Source organism: Oncorhynchus mykiss, chromosome 3 (genome assembly GCF_057628025.1).
Source record: "Oncorhynchus mykiss isolate SJ-2025 chromosome 3, ASM5762802v1, whole genome shotgun sequence".
Taxonomy (NCBI): Eukaryota; Metazoa; Chordata; class Actinopteri; order Salmoniformes; family Salmonidae; genus Oncorhynchus; species Oncorhynchus mykiss.
The window spans coordinates 65,413,354-65,434,130 of record NC_143024.1 but is presented as its reverse complement, the minus strand read 5'-3'; the positions used below and the strand labels follow the sequence as shown (position 1 = coordinate 65,434,130).

Genomic DNA, 20,777 nt, shown 5'->3' with positions numbered 1-20,777 from the left:
TGATACACAAAACACATCTGAGTAATGGTGCAGCAATATATAGCCTATTTCACAGTGGAAAAGGGTCCACAATACATGTCATGTTGATATGATTTTCAGTTTGCCTTCATATGGCTGGTTTAACAATCATCTCCACTCACCAGGGATCATAAGGACAAATCACCTAAAACAATTGCTATGTGTACCTAGCTCTTATCAATAGCTCTTACACATTCAGAAATTACAGTGCATGGAGAATGCTGTTATTTCTATAATAAATATATAAAAAGTAGATGCTTTTCCCACTTGGAACTGGTAGGTTGGATAGCATTTATTCATGGTTTCCTTGTAAAGGTGGTGGAATTATTAGGGAATGAAGTCAAGGTCAGAATACAGTATTTGTAGACACACCTTCATTTCTTAGAACTCCACTTTGAACGAATGGCGGGGTGAACAGCTATTCTTCATGCTTAAATTCAAGGTCAGAATACACATTTTACTACCAGAGTTTCTAGCACTTATGGGGCATTCCTACATGTTCTGCTTCACGTAGCAGAGCTGTTGTCAAGGGAAGTGAGTTTGTGTTTATACAGGACCTCCCGCCCCACCTACCGTCAACCAATCATATCAATGTGGAGCTATAAGGAGCTTTCCGCATTGATACATTTGGGTGGAGCACGGCGATGAAGTACAAAGTTCAATTTGACCTCGGCATAACTCTGGAGGCTCAACAATTGCGTCACACACTCCTTACGGCGCCTCCGACTACATTTTCAGATTTTTTTATTTTTTTATTAACAACAAATCAATACATAAAGCACATGAGGGAACACGAGCATACATAGATGACAAACAATGGACAATCGAGCTAGGGGGTACAATATCACATTACAATTACACAAGGACCTTAATTATAATATCCTGTTGTGACTAGGGGGCAGTATTTTCATTTTTGGAAAAATAACTTACCCAAAGTAAACGGGATATTTTGTCAGGACAAGATACTAGAATATGCATACAATTGACAGCTTAGGATAGAACACACTCTAAAGTTTCCAAAACTGTAAAAATATTGTCTGTGAGTATAACAGAACTGATATTGCAGGCGACAGCCTGAGAAAAATCCAATCCGGAAGTGCCTCATGATTTGAAAGCTCTGCGTTCCAATGCGTCCCTATTGAGCAGTGAATGGGTTATCAACCAGATTACCTTTTCTACGTATTCCCCAAGGTGTCTACAGCATTGTGACGTAGTTTTACGCATTTATGTTGAAGATTACCCGTAAGCAGCTACATTGTCACCTGATGGCTCTCAGAGTGATTCTCGCGTAAAATACAGAGGTAGCCATTTTTCCAATCGGTCCTACTGAAAAACCAATTGTCCCGGTGGATATATTATCGAATAGATATTTGAAAAACACCTTGAGGATTGATTCTAAACAACGTTTGCCATGTTTCTGTCAATATTATGCAGCTAATTTGGAATATTTTTCAGCGTTTTTGTGACTGCAATTTCCGGTCGATTTCTCAGCCAAACGTGAAGAACAAACGGAGCTATTTCGCCTACAAAAATAATATTTTTGGAAAAAAGGAACATTGGCTATCTAACTGGGAGTCTCGTGAGTGAAAACATCCGAAGCTCATCAAAGGTAAACAATTTAATTTGATTGCTTTTCTGATTTTCGTGACCAAGTTACCTGCTGCTAGCTGGACATAATGCTACGCTAGGCTATCGATAAACTTAAACAAATGCTTGTCTTGCTTTGGCTGTAAAGCATATTTTGAAATTATGAGATGACAGGGTGATTAACAAAAGGCTAAGCTGTGTCTTAATATATTTCACTTGTGATTTTCATGAATAGGAATATTTTCTAGTAACATTTATGTCCGTTGCGTTATGCTAATTAGTGTCAGTCGATGATTACGCTTCCAGATCCGGGATGGGGAGTATCAAGAGGGGACATACAGTGGGGAGAACAAGTATTTGATACACTGACGATTTTGCAGGTTTTACTACTTACAAAGCATGTAGAGGTCTGTAATTTATATCATAGGTACACTTCAACTGTGAGAGACAGAATCTAAAACAAAAATCCAGAAAATCACATTGTATGATTTTTAAGTAATTAATTTGCCTTTTATATATTATATCTGTGTGGAGAAAATTGTGTTTATATATTAAGGACCATGACAAGAAACCCTGCCGATGAAAAGCAGAAAGTTTCAGTGGAACTTTGTCAATATTATAATTGCAAAACAACATGAAGTTAAGGCCACCAAAAGTAGAGAAGACATGATGAGGAAGAACATTCCAGATAGAAGTGGGTCTTCTTAGGGATTGTTTTATCCAATTGATCTTAAAAGTATTATTTAAAGTAGTAAAGTCCAGAAAATTCAGTCCACCATTCTCATAAGTGTTCATTACAACAGTTTTCCTAATGTAATGGGTACGGTTTCTCCAAAGAAAGTTGAAAAGCATCTGGTCTATCTCCTTGCTTATTTTACTGTCCAGATATAAAGATAGAGCATCATATGTTAGTCTAGAGATACCTTCAGCCTTGGTTATTAGGACTCTACCTTTTAAAGATAAGTCCCTCTCTAGCCATTGATTTAGCTACTTCTGTTTTTTTAATAATTAGCTTCTTCTGTTTTTTTAATAAGAGGGTTCAAATTTAGTAAGCCTCTAGACTTCTGATCCTTTGTAATGGTTATGCCTAAATATGTAAGTTCTTATTTTACTGGAATACCATAATATGAAGGTGTCACAATCTTTGACATGAGTTCACATTTATTAATGTTAAGATATAGACCAGACGCTTTGGAAAAGGATTGTATCACATTGATCGATATGGGAATTTGGTTAGCGTCTTTCAGAAAAAGTGTAGTATCATCAGCCAACTGGCTTATAATAATTTCTTTACCAGCTATGGAAATACCTTGTACAGGACTATTATAAAAAGTTTGGGGTGATTAATAAAAACAGGTACGGAGAGATAGGACAACCTTGCCTAATTCCTCTCTTTAACTCAAATCTAGGTGAGGTGCCATATTTCAATTTGATAGAGCTGTTATTTGCATAGAGAGTCTTAATAGCCTTACAGAAAATCCCCAAAGCCAAGTCTCTCAAGGGAGTGGAAGAGAAACTGATGCTCTACTGTGTCAAATGCTTTATAAAAATCTAAAAATAATATGAAGCTATCCTCAGTTATTAGGTCTGAGTAGTCAAGTACGTCTAATACTAGTCTGACATTGTTAGAAATATGTCTGTTCCTCACGAAGCCAGACTGTGTTTCATCAATGATTGCATCCAGGACTTCTTTAATTATTTTTGCAAGTAGTAAGGCTAATATCTTATAGTCATTATTAAGAAGACAGATTGAACGCCAGTTATCGATGAGCAGCACTTATTTTTTAGGCTTAGGTATCAGTGTTATTAACCCCTGACTCATTGAGGGAGGGAGAACATTGTTTTCAATACTCTCTAATACAATACTCTCTAATACTCTCTAAGACTTCAAATAGGAACTTGTTCAGAAAATAATTTGTAAAATTCTGATGTAATTCCATCAACACCTGGTGATTTATTGTTCTTTAGATGTTTGATACTCTATAATCTCTTCAACTTTGATGGGTTCATCACACTGTTTAGATTCTATATCACTGATAGAGTGAAAATTATTCAGTGAGTTAAAAAACACATTTGTGGATTCCTGACAATATGTAGAGCTATAAAATGTTCTGTAAAAATTGCTACAGTAATTAGCGATTCATTTTTGGTCATCTGTAATAACACCATCAATGTTTAACTTATGGATAGTGTTATTTTTAGCATTTTCAGATCAAGCATAAGTTGTCTTAGATGCAGCTGTGTAACAGTTCTTAAAGGGGCAATGTCTTAAAGAGCAATGACATACTTTGTAATATAAATCACATTTTATAGCAAATAATAATTTAGATATTTATAATAAAATCAAATAGAACCTATTTTTAAAACCTCTTATGAAGTTGGTTTTGTAGCAGAACTTGATATTTTTGACAGATATTATATTATGATTGTCTGTTTGTTCATAGCTGCAAAGTGACTAGGGGGCAGTATTTTCATTTTTGGAAAAATAACGTTCCCATATTAAACGGGATATTTTGTCAGGACAAGATGCTAGAATATGCATATAATTGACAGCTTAGGATAGAAAATACTCTAAAGTTTCCAAAACTGTAAAAATATTGTCTGTGAGTATAACAGAACTGATATTGCAGGCGAAAGCTTGAGAAAAATCCAATCCGGAAGTGCCTCATGATTTGAAAGCTCTGTGTTCCAATGCGTCCCTATTATGCAGTGAATGGGCTATCAACCAGATTACTTTTTCTACGTATTCTCCAAGGTGTCTACAGCATTGTGACGTAGTTTTACGTATTTATGTTGAAGAATACCCGTAAGCTGCTACATTGCGCAAGTGGTCAGCTGCACACTTCTGCCTGCAGATGATATTCCGCTGAAACTAGGCTATATGAGCGGCACCATGTGCATTTATTTCACTGCTTTGCGATTGTGTAGGCTACTTTGTGCATGATTTCTCTATTGTACTATATTATTGATAAATCGTACCTCCTCTACAAGAAGTGAGTATAAAAAGGTGGTTGTATGGTTTATACCTGCGTATACCCTCCACTACACTACTGATCCTTTGTGTTTTACAAAAAGTGCAATCTCCTACATGAATGTGCTGTTATTACGGTTGCTAGCCTTTCAGAATCACAAACTGGTCACACACTGAAGGCCTTTCAAAAGGTTCACCACTGTGCAAACATGTCTATAATAGATGATGTTAAGATATTAAAGTTTCAAGAAAGGTGTGTATATATTTGGCCTGGCGATGCGGTTTTATGTGCTGACTGAATGGAAGCTGATAATGAGCTTTTTTACTCCCCTTACAAAAAAAGATAGCAGTTTTGAAACTGCAGTCGACTGGTATTTCGGACACAGTAATTGCAGAATTACTGCAGTTATACTGCACTGTAACTGCAGTCACACTGCAAAATTACTGCAGTAAATTTCTTACATTTTGGATGCAGTATACTGGAGTTATACTGACTCTAACTACAGTTATACTGCACTCTGACTGCAAACATTTTTCTGGTCTGGAGAAGAAATGACTAGTCCTCCATGTCTGAGACAAGACCGACAGCGAGACAAGACCAAGACACTCAATATGTGATCTCCAGACCGGACTCAAGACTGAGACAGGTCTTGAGTAAGACAACACTGGGTATTAATATGGAGTTGGTCCTCTCTTGCTGCTATAACAGCCTCCACTCATCTGGGAAGGATTTCCACTAGACATTGGGATATTGCTGCAGGGACTTGCTTCCATTCAGCCAAAAGAGCATTAGTGTGGTCAGGCACTGATGTTGGGCAATTAGGCCTGGCTCGTAGTCACGTTCCAATTCATCGCAAATGTGTTCAATGGAGTTGAGGTCAGGGCTCTGTTCAGGCCAGTCAAGTTCTTCCACACCGATCTCAACAAGCCATTTCTGTATGGACCTCACTTTGTGCACAGGGGCATTGTCATGCAGAAAAAGGAAATGGCATTCCCCAAACTGTTGCCACAAAGTTGGAAGTATAGAATCGTCTAAAATGGAATTGTATGCTGTAGCGTTAAGATTTCCCTTAACTGTAACAAAGGGGCTTAGCCTAGCATGAAAAACAGCACCAGACCATTATTTCTCCTTCACCAAACTTTACAGTTGTCACTATGCATTGGGGCAGGTAGCATTCTCCTGGCATCCGCCAAACCCAGATTCGTCCAGATTCACCAGTTGGTGAAGCGTGATTCATCACTCCAGATAATGCGTTTCCACCGCTCCAGAGTCCAATGGCGGCGAGCTTAACACCACTCCAGCTGATGCTTGGCATTGAGCATGGTGATCTTAGGCTTGTGTGCGGCCATGGAAACTCCTTTCATGAAGCTCCCGACAAACAGTTATTGTGCTGACATTGCTTCCAAACGCAGTTTGGAACTCGGTAGTGAGTGTTGCTACCAAGGACAGACTATTTTTGCGTGCTACGCGCTTCAGCGCTCGGTGGTCCCGTTCTGCCAACTCTTTTGGCCTTGATTGTTTGGCGGCTGAGCCTTTGTTCCTCCTAGATGTTTTCACTTCACAATAAGCAGCACTAACAGTTGACCGGAACAGCTCTAGCAGGGAAGCAATGTGACTAACTGACTTGTTGGAAAGGTGGCATCCTATGACGGTGCCACATTGAAAGTCACTGAGCTCTTGAATAAAGCCATTCTACTGCCAATGTTTGTCTATGGAGATTGCATGGCGGTGTTCTCGATTTTATACACCTGTCAGCAATGGGTGTGGCTGAAAGCGCAAATCTACTAATTTCAAGGGGTGTCCACATACTTTTGTATATATAGTGTAGTTTCTACAGAGTGCAAATGTTACATTTTGCAGTATTGGCGTTTCAGTTCTGTATTCTTAAAAAAAAAGAAAGGCCAACATGCGCCTCACTGTCTCTCTCAGACAGTCTTGAAACTGATGAGGTAGTCGGGGTAGGCCCCTGCATCACAGAACACCACATAGATAAAGGGATTCTGCAGGTCATTGACAGCACAGTCATGCAGGCCCTGATGGAGATCAGTAGGGTTCAGAGGGTTCGGCTCCTTCATGCCCCTCACCCCTAGGCAGGGATTACCCACTAGCACCCTGGCACGGTACATGTACTTTAGCCCACTGGCGTCTGGGTTGGAGTAGGCATCCTGGCACGAGTACCACGTCTCTTTGGCAAAGTAGGTCCCATCCCCGTAAACAGTAGCTGAAACCAAAGAAAATCCAAAAGATTCGAGAAACCGAATGATTCAAGAAAGTTCAAGAAGTTAAAAATGAAATGAAATGGAGGGGTTCACTACAGGAATCTATAATGACGAGACAGTTTAAGTGAAAATGTGTTTGAATCTTTGTTTGATTAAGCTCTACAGAGCATTACTGTTATGATAATGGAGAGGACAGTGTATGAGTTGATAAAGAATGTTCTTTACCGTTTCTCCCACAGAAGCTCCTATTGAAACCACAGGCATTGATTTTCTGACAGATGTCTTTGGTGGTGCCATGGTAAAGGTTCAGCTCATTCTTGTTTCTAGGATACTTCTTATCCAATGCCTGTTTCTTCACTGCGTACCTCTGCCACTGGTCCTTGCTCTGTATCCTCTGGATCTGTAGATAAAGCATTATAGATATTGTCAGTGATACAAGCACTACATTCCTCTCCTGGTTGTATATAATCTACACTGAACACAAATATAAAAGCAATATGTATAGTGTTGGTCACGTTTCATGAGGTGAAATAAAAGATCCCAGAAATGTTCCATACACACAAAAAGCTTATTCCTCTAAAATGTTGTGCACAAATTTGATTACACCTGTTAGTGAGCATTTCTCCTTTGACAAGATTATCCATGAATCTGACATGTGTGGAATATCAAGAAGCTGATTAAACAACATGATCATTCCAAAGGTGCACCTTGTGCTGGGAACAATAAAAGGCCACTCTAAAATGTGCAGTTTTGACACACAACACAATGTCACAGATGTCTCAAGTTTTGAGGGAGCGTACAATTGGTATGCTGACTGCAGGAACATCCACCAGAGCCGTTGCCTAATAATTGAATGTTAATTTCTCTATCATAAGCCGCGTCCAACACCATTTTAGAGAATTTGGCAGTAAGTCCAACCGGCCTCACAACCGCAGACCATGTGTAACTACGCCAGCCCAGCCAGGACCTCCACATCTGGCTTCTTCACCTGCGGGATCGTCTGAGAACAGCCACCTGGACAGCTGATGAAACTTTTGTTCAGTGTATATCATATCAGTAATAGTTAATTTACCTGGACAATCTGAACGGTTGATTGTGTTTTAGTATTTGGTTTCTTGGAGGTTGCAACAAATTCCTTCTCTATGCTCTGGTACTCCCCTGAGTTAGGAGCCAGAGTGACTATCTCCAGATCCTTGCCATCCATTCTGGTCCAGCTACGTGGGAACTGAATGACAGCTGAAAAACAGAAGCACAGAGGAAACCATTGAACAGATCATCAATGTAAAAACTCAGGATCAATTAGTTAGTATCAAATAAATGTTTATTATTTCAATTCATATTCTTTTGATGTTCTGTATTATACACTTTTGATAAACTATATATTTGTATGAACTATAAATGATGCTTGACTATAAAGCTTTTTCCTAAACATATAACCAAGGTATTACCTGTGTCAGAATCTGCCACAAGGCTCCTTTTGACCCTGGTGATGGTCCCTTTGCTGTCAGTCTGCTGCATTCGGCTCAGATCTACAGTGAATGTCTCCCCCTGGTGGTTATATTTAAAACTCTTGTCTTTCCTGTGGCAGGCCAGCTCCAGGTCATAGCTGAGACTCTGACCCAGCTCTCCCCAGACCTCTCCCTCTCCGGCCTCCCAGCGCACTGTCTCCCTCATCCTCTTCTCCTCTCCCTCCCGGTTATCCCTGTCCCTCGCCCCCAGCAGATAGTCCCTAATCTGGAGGACAGCGGAAAAAACATTGTCTTTCTTCCCAGAGACAGTGACTTTGTTTGGGGATGCTACCAGGACACGGACCTGGTTATTCTGGCTCAGGGCCACGATGGCCTGTTTCTGCGGCTCCAGCAGCAGGGGCAAGTGGCTGGAGGGCAGGTCCTGGCTAACGCACTCCTCAGAGACCAGCTCGTCCAGAAGTTTCTTCACCTGAGCCAGGCTGGCAGGGGAGGACCCGTACACCTCAGCCTCCATACTGGGGAAGACCACCGCTGCTGTGGCGCTGGCCAAACACAAGGCTGGTTTGGTAGGAGCAGGCTGGGTTGGTGTGGTTTGTTGGACCGTTTTTGATAACTTTTTGGCTGTTGTAGAAGTAAATAAATACAGAAATAATGTATGAGAAACATGCATAGTAATACTTGTGGAAAAAGATTAAACACTTGGGTTACGATTAGGTTACTACTAACCAGCAGTCTTGGGTGTCACCTTTTTGAACTTTTTCATAACCTCATCAAAGTCCTTCATCATCTTGGTTTGGAATATAACAATGTGAATAGTTTTAACTGATGGGTTTCCGATGGTTTTCTGTAGCTCAGTTATTGCGTGCAACATTGCATTCCCAACCTCCACTGCTCCCAGGTTACCAGCACCTGTACAGGAGCATAAACATTTGTGTTTTTGGTGCCTGTATTTCTTTGTCATTACAGTACATGCAAAGCAAATAATAAATGCCACTTTTTAGGTTTTTAACAATGATACTACAATGTTATCACGCCTACCTGTTCCAAGTGCTGGGATGGAGACCGACTGGATTTTCTTGTCTTCACACATCTTCAACACCTTGAGCATGGAGCTGGTGATCTCCTCTTCCTTGGTCTGCCCCACCATGTGAATGATGTGCTTGGCCTGGATGTTTCCAGGTTTGGTCATGACAACACCATCATTGGGTTGGGTCCCTGGGGTCAGAAAAGAAAGGCATTAGCATGTCTAACTTCTTACACAAACACCACTTTTTTTTATCCCAGCTACCCATATTTCAATTCTCGTTTACTTTGTGTGTATTTATGGAAGACTCATGCCTAAAGCTTTGCACTCGTCCACAACCGACTGTCCAGCAGCTTTTAGAATGGCTCCTGAAACACCTACACAGTGAGGAACAACATGAGTGTAAATATCTTCACTTGAAGACCTTTCTGATGAAAGAATATCAGATATGTTCAGCTGATCTGAAAGTTGGAATAGGGATCTTGCCTGAGTTCAGATCGAGGCTTGAGTTTGTACTGCTGACGATGGCGTCGGTTTTCTCCTTAGTGATGTCCCCACATACCACCTTGACCTTCACTGGCCCAATTACTGCTTCAATGGTGTTTCCTGGATAAAGGGAAAAGGTTACAGAGGAAGAATAGGTAGCAGACATCCACTCTCGCATAACATCACATGCCGTAATACATTGGAACTGTACAAACCTGTCTGGCCACTGCTGCCCTCTCCTTCCCCAGAGCTGGTGTCATCATCATAAATATCATCCTCAGAGTCACTGTCTTCATCATCATCATCATCATCACTACAAAGATCATCTTTATCCTGGTTGAGAATCCAAAGAATGGGTTTAAAAACAATAACTATACACAGTAATGTACACTGAGTGTACAAAACATTAGGAACCCATTCCTAATATTTAGTTGCACCCCCCATCCCCGTGGAAAGCGTTCCACAGGGCTGCTGGCCCATGTTGACTGCAATGCTTCCCACAGTTGTGTCAAATTGATTGGATGTCCTTTGGGTGGTGGACCATTCTTGATACACACACAGGAAACTGTTGAGCACGAAAAACTCAGCAGTGTTGCAGTTCTTGACACACTCAAACCGGTGCGCCTGGCACCTACTACCATACCCTATTAAAAGACACTTCAAATCTTTGTCTTTCCCATTCACCCTCTGAATGGCACACATACACAATCCATGTCACAATTGTCTCAAGGCTTAAAAATCCTTCTTTAACCTGTCTCCTCCCCTTCATCTACACTTATTGAAGTGGATTTAACAAGTGACATCAGTAAGGGATCATAGCTTACACATGGATTCACCTGGTCAGTCTGTCATGGAAAGAGCAGGTGTTCCTAATGTGTTGTACACTCAGTGTAAGTATACTATACATCCACAGTATGTCTGAAGTTAAGTTCTATTAACAATGGCAGTTATGACATTATTATTACAAAGTTAGTACATTTTCAATATTTCTTTAAAGCTAGAATCCTTAGCTACATACATTTTTGGACTTATAAAATGAATGATATGTACCCATTGATTCTTGAAGAATATAACTTATAAATGCCTCATGAGCTTAGTTGAAATGTTGCACCCCACCAGAACCCAAATTATAAGCTTGTTTTACTCCAATGTTTAGAAACAACATAAACAAACACTATCCTCAAAACATGTTTAAAACTATCATTTGAATCATCGATGGCCAGTCCTTGCATCCATAGCTCTGTCTATAGATCTGAGAGTGGTTCTCCAGCCCTACCCCTTAGCTTTTTAGCGAAACAGGGGCTTTGTTATCGTTTCAATTAAGGATTCTAGCTTTAACATACCATCTGTCTAGTCTTCCACTGGTTGAGCCCCAGCTGACACTCCTGCAGGACCTTGTCCTCGTAGATGACAATGTAGATCAGTTTGATGATGGTAGGAACGAGGCACTGTGATAGATGATCCTGGATGCCCTGGAGGATGGCACCAATGGAGTCGGCACCATTAAGGCCGCCACCTCCTACAATGAGAACATTTAAAAAAAATAGCTGAAGCTGTAGCTGAAAAATAGGACAATAGCTGTGGATAACTCAACAAATTAAAATGCCTGCATGTTGGGAGTCTACAATAACAACTGTTTATAATAACCTGTAATAACACTGAACCACTAATAAACCATTTCCTACCAGTGCCCACAGCAGGGAAGGACACGGTTGTGATCTGTTTGTCCTCACAGCACTTCAACACCTTGGTGACTCGTAGTGTAGTGTCAGCCACAGAGTGGGGCCCCAGCATGTGGAGGATGAAGTCACACTGCAGGGCCCCTCCACTGGTCACCCCTGCTGCATCAGCCCTCAGAGGGCCTGGAGAAATAAAGCAGATGACACACGACAGAGAGAGAGAAAAGAGTCAGACTGAATGGCTGAGATACACCACTGGTTATATTTTTCCTTAGATGGGAGACACTCACAAATGGTTTTGCACTCCTGTTCAACTGCGCTCCCAGCTGCTTTGAGAATCGCAGCACTAACTCCTGAAGAGAACATGTTTAAAATGAGGTTGTATCCAGTAGGTAGGATGAAAGTTATATTAACAGAATAAATCATATTTTCCGGAGTGCGCTAACAATGTAACATTTTTTGCCGTTTTTTTCCAGTATACAGACCTCTTGTTAAGCTGATTCTTGAGTTGGTGGTATTCACGATACCTCTGACAGTTTCTTGAGTGATGTCGCCTCTCCTCACTTCAATTCTGACACCAAGGATTTTAACTAGGGGAGGGAAAAGGTCAACATTTCACACTCACATATTGTGATAATGATACCAATGCACATTTTAAAATAGGACACCATGAATTAATTTAAAATGTAAACAAATATGAATTCATTTCAAATTCAAACAAAGTATCAAAGTCAGACCTTGATTTGGGGGAAGACTGGACTGAGAAGGTGTAGATGGTGATGCAGCCTTTGCCTAAATAAAACCCATAACCTCTAGTCATCACACTCATCAACAAAACAACAAAACATTTTCAAATGAGCGTTAGGTGGATTAAATCTACCTGCTCGATTTTGTGTGGGCCCAGGTTCCTTTCGTTAAAGTAATCTCTCAAGAGGTCAAAGATCTTTTGCTCAAAGGCCACTATGAAGATGATTTTGATGCTGGATGAAGGCATCTGTGATATGTGACTCTCCAGTCCTTTTAGTATGGCCTTGATGGAATCTTTGGGCTCAATGCCACCTTTCCCTGAAGCACAAGGCATCAGCATCCAAAGTGAGAAAAAGATCAATTGAAACAAATAAATTGATTGATTAATCAGTACAAGTGACACTGGAATGGAACATTTATTTTTATAATATATTTCAGTTGAATCACCTGTGCCAATAGTAGGAATGGACATTGTGACTGCCTTCCTGTGCTCAGACAGATTAAGGACCTTCTCTATGGAGGTAGTGATATTTGCAGCATTCTTGGGCCCAACTATCTGAGCTATGTTCTTACAGTTCAGTTTCCCACCACATGAGAACACAACATCATTGTCCTTCAGGACACCTGGGGAAATTGGGACAAAACAAATCAGTATTCTGTGATTAAGGTTCAACACTAATGGTCTGGTAGCAAGCTGAATACTATATTATTTCTGGAAATGTTGATTTTATAACCTAATCTTATCATATCAAGTATTATCGCTTGACTTAGTCCTCTTGTAAATGGGACTTCCTGGATAAATTAAGGTTGAATAAAAAAGTATGCCTTACCAAGTGATTGTACCATTCTTCTGCATTCATCCACTACTGATTTCCCAGCTTCCTTTAGGATGGCTCCAGACACACCTGTTGAGATAAGACATACATTAAGTTAGAGACTTACCGTACACCGTCAAATGAAAACAAACTGAAAACAAACTGTGTGAACATGCCATTAAAAAGAATTAAACACACTTGCCAGACTTAAGATTCAGATGATGGTTGTTGGAATTCACTATGACATCCACTGTCTCTTTGGTGATGTCTCCCTTCTTCAGGAACACTGACACTCCACTAATAATCACTGTTAATAGAAGAAAAATTAAGAAAGCAGATCTAATTCAAATGGAACAATTACCCCACCGAAGACATTCTTTAAAAAAGTACGCAGCAACAATCAATACATTACAGAATTAAAACACACAACATTATCCAGCCTAAAAAAAGCATTTTACACTCCTCCATAAGAGTCTCCCATCAATATTTTAAATTAATTCAGTGGCACTAACATATCTAGATGAAGCATAGATTGTAGACTATTCCATGCATCTGGTGCACAAGAAGAGAAGGCAGTCTTGCCTAATACTGTGAATGTCGTGGGGACTTTGAGTGGCAACCACCTTACAGAACGGGTATGGTAACTGCTGGTGGTGAAAGAAACCAGACTGCAGAGGTAAAGATGGAGTTTACCCAAAAGGGCTTTGTAGATGAACACATACAAATGTAGCTTCCTGCGCATATAAAGTGAGGTCCAACCTACCATTCGGTACAAGGTGCAATGGTGAGTGAGTGACTTGGCATTTGTAATAAAGCTCAAGGATGCATGATAAACAGAGTCCAGTCTCTGTAAGACGGAGGAGGTTGCATGCATATACAACAAGTCACCATTATCAATTACAGAGAGAAAAGTGGCCTGAACAAGCTTCTTTCTAGCAATAAGCGGGAAGCACGCCTTAATACGAAAATAAAGACCCAATTTCAATTGAAGCTTCCTCACAAGATTATCTAAATGAACTTTAAAGGACAACTTGTCATCCAACCATATACCTAGGTATTTGTAGGATGACACTCTTTCAATGGATAAACCACCAAATGCTAACCTTCTCTGGCAGAGTTTGAGCTCTGGTAAAGGTCATGAATTTAGTTTGTTGTACATTCAAGACCAGTTTGAGACCATAAAGGGAGGACCGCAGAGACTGAAAAGCAGTCTAGAGCTCTTGAACAACCTGAACCAGAGAAGGAGAACATGAGTATATGACTGTATCATCTACATTTAGATGTAACTTTGCTGGTTGCATCCCACTTCCCAAATCATTAATAGAAATTGAGGACACAGGAGCTAAAATGGAACCCTGGGGCACACCTTTATTCATCTCAAGAAAGCTAAACTTGTGATTGTCAGTATGTACACATTGCGTTCTGTCAGAAAAATAGTTCCTAAACCAATTTATTGCCCCTTCACTGAGACCAATGTTACTGAGTCATCCTAGCAACAATTTATGGTCAACTGAATGAAATGCCTTTGATAAATCCACAAACAGAGCAGCACAATGTTGCTTTTTATCAAGTGCATTAATGATGTAATTTGCCACTGCCATAGCTGCAGTTGTGGTGATGTGCCCCGATCTAAAGCCAGACTGAACTCTGCTCAGTATGTTATTTTTAATGAAGAAGTTGTTATTAACTGAGTTCACTAGGGATTCATAGACTTCAGTAATAACACCAGCTGCTATTATTAAGCGGTAGGGTCCAGGTTGTCTGGACCTGCAGACATTTTAGTGTCTATTGCCTTCAATGCTTTATAGACCTCAGCATAAGAAACAGGCTCAAGCCTGCTCAAGCCTGAGGGTGGTTTTAACCTTCTAGATGATCATTTGTATCAACTCGCTACCCAATGTTTTTACTTGCGAAATATACACTGAGTATACCAGACATTAGGAACACCTTGGATGGCTTTTCAGAATTCACCGATAAATTGGTCCAACTGGAAAATTAAAGGCACAGAAACTGTAATTATTTGGTAACAGGAAATACATTTAGTTTTGGACTGACCAATGAAGATATTTTCAAACTTAAAAGTTAGATATCACAACATTTTGATTTAAAATCTTTTGGACATTGAGTCAGAAAATGATGCTCATATGATAGGTAAGATATACAAAACCTTGCAGAGAACATATCCAACTGACAATCTCAGAAAAAATAAATAAACTATTGGAACCAAGACTTAAAAAGAATTGATGTTGGCACAATATGGAGGGAATGTTGGAGCATAACTAATGAAATTAAAGGTAACTAAAATGTATGCTTAATTCAGTATAAACTAATGTATATAATTTATTATACAAAAGACAAAATTCACAAATTCTACAGCATAACGGTCATAATGTCTTAAGTGTAAAACTAACAATTACCCAATTATCCATGCTTTCTGGGAATGCTATAAAGTCCAAAAGTTATGGGCAGAGCTAGAAAGTTGGCTGTCAGAAAAATTACAAGGAAAACATACTTTTAATCCATCGGTCTGCATATTTCATAAGGTGGTGTAGTGAGATAAGCATTGGGCTGGATGATTCTCTTCTCATCACTCATCTTGAAAAACCTTATACTAAAAACTTCAAACACTTCAAACACAAATCAATTTGTGAGGACAGGGCACGCTTTAGGTTTCCTGCAGTATTCAACCATATGGTATGATTATACAAAAAGTATGGTTGAAGGAACTAACCTTTGATGTCTGAGCCTGGCTTAGCCACTAGGGGTGGTGGTGGATGTGTGTTATGTGGGGCAGTGGCTGCAGAGGGAGCAGTTGGAGTTGTGCCTGTTGCTGTTTTGTTGGTTATTTGTTGTCGACGATAACCCTGTTGAATGAAGTAGGACAAGAAGAGGTTTGACTTTCAACGGGAATACTTGACCCCATTTACAATAACACTGCACATTTCCTCCTTAATCAAACCTAAGCATGTACCAAGGTTTGACATGGTATGTTAATCACAGATATAGCCAGGTGGCATTATAAAAGGAACACTAAACACCGAATGGAATGTTGAGAAGCGGACTTACCTCTCCTTCAATGGCTGACTGGAACTCCCCCACTATCTTGGCATCGGAGTCTATCACAAATATGTTCCTCAGGTGTTGGGGTTTCTGTTTAATGAAACCGAGGACTCCCTTGATAACTGCTGCACAGCTCTCTGTGACAGGAAAACCAAAGGTACCGCACCCCATCGCTGGCATCCATATGGAGACGCACTTCTTGATGTCTGCTTTCAGTAAACTGTCCTGGACCGTCGACTGTAGATTGATATTTCTAAGAGTTGAGGTGTCCTTCCCCCATACTGGAAGCACTGCATAGATGAGGTGCTGAGCTCCAAGGGTGCCTGGGTTGGACAAGACCACATCTCCTGGCTGTAGAGTCTGCCTCTCCTTCAGGAACTTGTCAAACACCTTCCTGATATCAGGCCCACCAATCTGAAGGAACTGCTTAGCGATCGGAGTATCAAAGGACAGACTGCTGCTCAGAGGGCAGATCAAAGCATCTGCAGCATGTTGGGAGATGTTACCCTGACCAACAGTTAAAGTGACGCAACCTTCAATGTTGTATCTGTATTTCTGACAGTGGGTAATCACTGGTGATAGGTAGAGTTTGCACCCTAAATCCTTGAACTTGGCCTGCAGATCCGCTTGGTTTTTCTCTAGGACTTTGGACTCCCCGGCCTTGGAGTATGTGTACCTCTCCGTTGTAATTGTACTGACCTGCTGTTTCACTGCATCTACGGCCTCTTTGATTTTATCACTCGCTGCCGTGATCTTCAGACAAGGAGATCCTAGTGTTTTGCATGGCAGTATAGTCACGCCCAGAGCCTTGATTTCAGGGACCTCTGAGAGGTTCATGCAAGAGGCCACAAACTCTACTTCCTGGACTGATTTGAGAGAGACATCCACTGTTTCCGGCTTCTTGTTGTCCAGGTATCCCCTCAACTTCCCTGCCACATCTGCCACCACACTGGAGAATCCACAGACTCCAATCTTCTCCTGTGTTACGGAGATTCTGACATTGTGGTTGTTCTTGGTGAATTTGAGGTCTCCATTAAGTATGGCAAAGAACTGTGCCCATTGTTCGCCATTGGTCACATGGGCTTGGTCTGGTGTGAGTTTGATGACTTCCTCTTTGATGACCTCATGTAATGTGTCTTCAGCTCTCTGGATGTCAGCTCTTTCTGCAAGGATCTGGATGGAACCATCACTAAGGAGGAATACAGACGATATGTGGTTCTGGGCAAAATGCTTCCTCTCAAACTTTTTCAGGTCCAGAGATTTCAAGAACTCCATCAAAGGCACTGATACATTATTAAGCAGTCTGGTTTCAACATTCCCCATTGCCTCATGGACAACACCTTCTGCGGTACTCACCTTGTTCTCCAAACCCTTTAGACATATGATGAAGCTTTCTTCATCTTTGGACAACTCCACGTCCACTAGTTTGCCAGAGACAAGATCCCAGATGATCTCAAACTTCTCTTTGGAGTCCAGTGAGATTTTTCTTACTATTGTGTTCCTCTCCATCTGAAGCTCATCACTGACCTTCTTCACCATGTGCTCAATCTTCTCCACAAGGGTCTTCACCTCATTCTGCACTCCTACCACCACAATCTCACCATTGCTCTTCTTGTAAGAGATGCTGGCATCAGAGGATTTGAAACCAAGACAACTATTCTCAACCCTTTCCCAGACCTCCACCGCTGTGGGTAGCTGAACCTCTTTGTATTTCTCTAGCAAGGCCAGAGCCTCTCTCTGGGCAATTCTTCCCCATTTAGGGCCCAGTCTGAGCATGCCCAAGGACTCCTTCTCCATGGTCATATCCAGCTCCATCTGTGGGGGTTCTGTGATCATATTGAAGGAGACGCTAGCATTGACCTTACGTAGTCCAGTTGTTAAATCCTGCTTGCGGGCTTCATCACATTTAATGAAGTCGAAAAGTGCTGAACTGAGACAAAGGGCTATGTTAGAAGGGATGTCTGATGGGAGGGCTGTTTGCCCTGTTAACGCCTTCTGCAGACTGGAGTAGAATAGCTGAGCTATGAGGTCCACCCCACCGAAATTATGCTTGTGTTCCGCAACCTGATAGGCAACTGAAATAAGGTGAACAGAGGGCAGAATTATTTACTGAACAGGTTTAGCTTAAAACGTCATCCTATTTCTAGAGGATAATGTAATTGAAAAGGGGCCTACCATGACAGTCTTCAAAGGTGATGACCATGCTCTTGCCCTTGGTAACCCAGATCTGGGACTTGATATCTCCTCCTTTGCTCCTTTTGCTGGAGAAGTAGAGATTGAGGGCCTCCTCCACTCCTCCTTTGATTTGGCTCATGTCCCCCTGGACAAGCACAGAGTCTGTCAGCTCTAAACGACACGACCCGATCTCCATGCCCTGGTACTTCTTCGATGAACATTTCCTAAGGAAGGACTTTACGTCTGCGTAACATCAAATGTTAATAGTTAGATTAGTATTGTATGCCGTTTTTTGGTCACTTAATGGCGTAATATTAGAGATATTGTGTATACATGTTTTTGATGTATCTGTGGACCCACCAATGTTCTGTTTGAAACTGACCACTATTCTGTCTCCATCGTCCAGGGTCTCCCAGGCATGCTCAGCCCCTTGGCTGCAGCTGCCGATGAACAGAGAGATGATGTCGCACTTGCAGCTCTCATTAAACCCAGTCAGGACGAAGCGCCTGTTGTCCAGTTTCCCTTCCACAGCAGACTCATTGTACACCTCCACAGAAATGTCATACTGATGCTCCTTCTTGGCAAGGACTTTCTCTGCATCTGACAGGAGGTAAATAATTTATTGGTGGGCATGATTGTCCAAACAGACTCAAGAAATAAACTAATATGATGTTCACCTGTTGATATAAGTAGATGACATGTAATGTAACAATGTAAATTCTCTAAAATGCAAAGACTCAAATAGCAGCCATTGTGTTCTTGTGACTGGGAAGGAAGCATTTCCTCATGACCCCTATTCCCAGCTGTGATGAGACATTCCATTTTACAGTCATAGCAAAGTAACTTCTGAATGATAAACAAGTATGGCAGATCTAATTACAGTGTTTATTCCAACAGGTACAAAGTGGAAATGTACACTGATTACAGTAAAATAAATCCAAGTGTGTGGTTAATAATACAGTAAATCATATACAGTACAGTAAATCATATAATATTAATTGGAGGAAAGAATATTTAAATTATATAAGTCTATGTAAAAAAAAACTCCTTACCTGACTGAAAGGACAGTTTGAGGATCCAGCTATTATTGCCATGTCTTGTAATGCTGACCCCTTCTTCTTCTGATGCAAACTGGTCAAAATACAATTTAAGGAGCTCCTTTTCAAGTTCCTTTGTGGTTCTAACAAGCAGTGTATGTGTGTTTGCTTTAATATCCTTATCCTCCACTGAATCTGAAAAATAAACAGAAACACAGAGAGAGAGAGAGAGAGAGCATTAACATGAATATGATTCCCATACTGATGTTATACATTGATGAATAAGTGTCTTTATGAATATCAGTCTTACCTGCTTGACTGTCTGACACTGGCTGCTACATCACAGATAAGGACAAGCACAGAAAAACACATGTCAAAATATTGTAATATGGCAAACTTGATGCAATATAACAAATAAACAAAGAATCACCTTCTCTTCAGTGTTGAGTGCAGATTTTCCCACAAGAGTCAGATTGTTGTCTCTTTTTGGTAAGAGAGGTGGTTTAACATTCTTCACTTTTGTTTCACCGCCATTCTCCTTCAGTTTCACTTGAAGCTCAACCACCCCAATGGGTTTTTTAAAATCTATCTTATGATCTCTTTTAGCCAACACTTTCTGCAGAGCTGGGAAAATGATAAAATACCATCATTAGGTACAGTATATGTAGTCTCTGCCTAATTAACCCATTGTACAAAACCAGATTCTGCTGTTTTGGCTCCTAAGACATTACATTACTGAACACAATCTTGGTGCCTCAGATGTTTGTCAAAATACTTTACATTAACTGTTTATCACAATACTTCAGATATAGGCCTGAGCAAAATAGATAAACTGTATAATTAGGCTAATTTATTCACAATCAGATTTTGTGTCTAAATTGACAGTATGTAAATATTTTGATTTCAAAATAATTTTATAATTACATGCATCTTCGAGGTAAACGAGCAGAGCCTTCTTCTTGTCCCCAGGATAGTCTTGAATTTGTAATACCTCTCCTCCAGACCTCCTTTTGTTTTTGAAGTACAAATCCAACTTGGATCTAATTTTGTCTAGGTCGACAGGCAGACCCTCCAAAATCAGTGTTTTTTCCGTCATTATTCAGAAAATTAGGTCGACCTATATTGATTGAAGCGTGATCATACTTGTATGACTCTTATTTCAGAAACTTTGATTGCTCACCTGTCCTGTTGAAGTGACAGTTCGTGTCTCAGAGGAACGAGGATTCTGAGATTCCACACTCTGAAATCGTGCTACAGTGTCTTTTTTTATTTCGGTTATTATGGAAAATCCGTGCTAATATGTTGTGTTGAGCCCAGATGGTTGCGCCCTGTATAGTGCATAAAATAACTTTCACTTTTGATTTTAACCTCGTGACTTCAAGGAACTTGAATTATTAGTGAACAAGAAAGTGAATCGGTTCTCCACCGAGGTAAAACCAGTTTTAAATTGGATATTCGCGCTTTCAAACCACTTGAGCCACAGACTCCA

At 40.5% G+C, this 20,777-nt stretch overlaps 1 protein-coding gene across 5 annotated transcripts; it reads right to left on the bottom strand.

The window, feature by feature from the left end:
- Nucleotides 1-749: 749 nt before the first annotated feature.
- On the bottom strand, nt 750-20,715 carry parp14rs3 (poly(ADP-ribose) polymerase family member 14-related sequence 3). 5 transcript variants are annotated; one of them, XM_090229920.1, is made up of 27 exons: nt 20,469-20,647; nt 20,213-20,338; nt 19,719-19,912; nt 19,599-19,623; nt 19,304-19,483; nt 18,612-18,851; nt 18,252-18,494; nt 16,083-18,151; nt 15,748-15,880; nt 13,219-13,323; nt 13,032-13,106; nt 12,649-12,825; nt 12,335-12,519; nt 12,192-12,246; nt 11,940-12,044; nt 11,745-11,807; nt 11,461-11,637; nt 11,119-11,294; nt 9,991-10,108; nt 9,776-9,895; nt 9,604-9,666; nt 9,304-9,480; nt 8,992-9,174; nt 8,245-8,886; nt 7,869-8,032; nt 7,022-7,196; nt 750-6,798 (listed from the first exon to the last, which is right to left on the bottom strand). In XM_090229920.1, the coding sequence occupies exons 7-27, from the start codon at nt 18,445-18,447 to the stop codon at nt 6,503-6,505; spliced, it is 5,454 nt and encodes a 1,817-aa protein (XP_090086046.1). In that variant the 5' UTR covers nt 18,448-18,494; nt 18,612-18,851; nt 19,304-19,483; nt 19,599-19,623; nt 19,719-19,912; nt 20,213-20,338; nt 20,469-20,647; the 3' UTR covers nt 750-6,502. The 5 variants fall into 5 exon arrangements, 4 of the variants coding, with proteins under 4 accessions (XP_090086046.1, XP_090086047.1, XP_021453022.3 ...); XM_090229921.1 differs by having other exon boundaries at nt 19,599-19,620; nt 20,469-20,603; XM_021597347.3 differs by having other exon boundaries at nt 20,213-20,715.
- Nucleotides 20,716-20,777: the final 62 nt, after the last annotated feature.

Excerpts from the sequence above, each read along its gene's own strand:
- parp14rs3 (XM_021597347.3), bottom strand. The coding sequence starts at position 20,384 with ATGACGGAAAAAACACTGATTTTGGAGGGTCTGCCTGTCGACCTAGAC. Across the intron at positions 18,495-18,611 it reads CAGTTTCAAACAGAACATTG|ACGTAAAGTCCTTCCTTAGG; the intron begins GTGGGTCCACAG and ends GATGTTACGCAG. Across the intron at positions 7,197-7,868 it reads CAACCGTTCAGATTGTCCAG|ATCCAGAGGATACAGAGCAA; the intron begins GTAAATTAACTA and ends CTTTATCTACAG.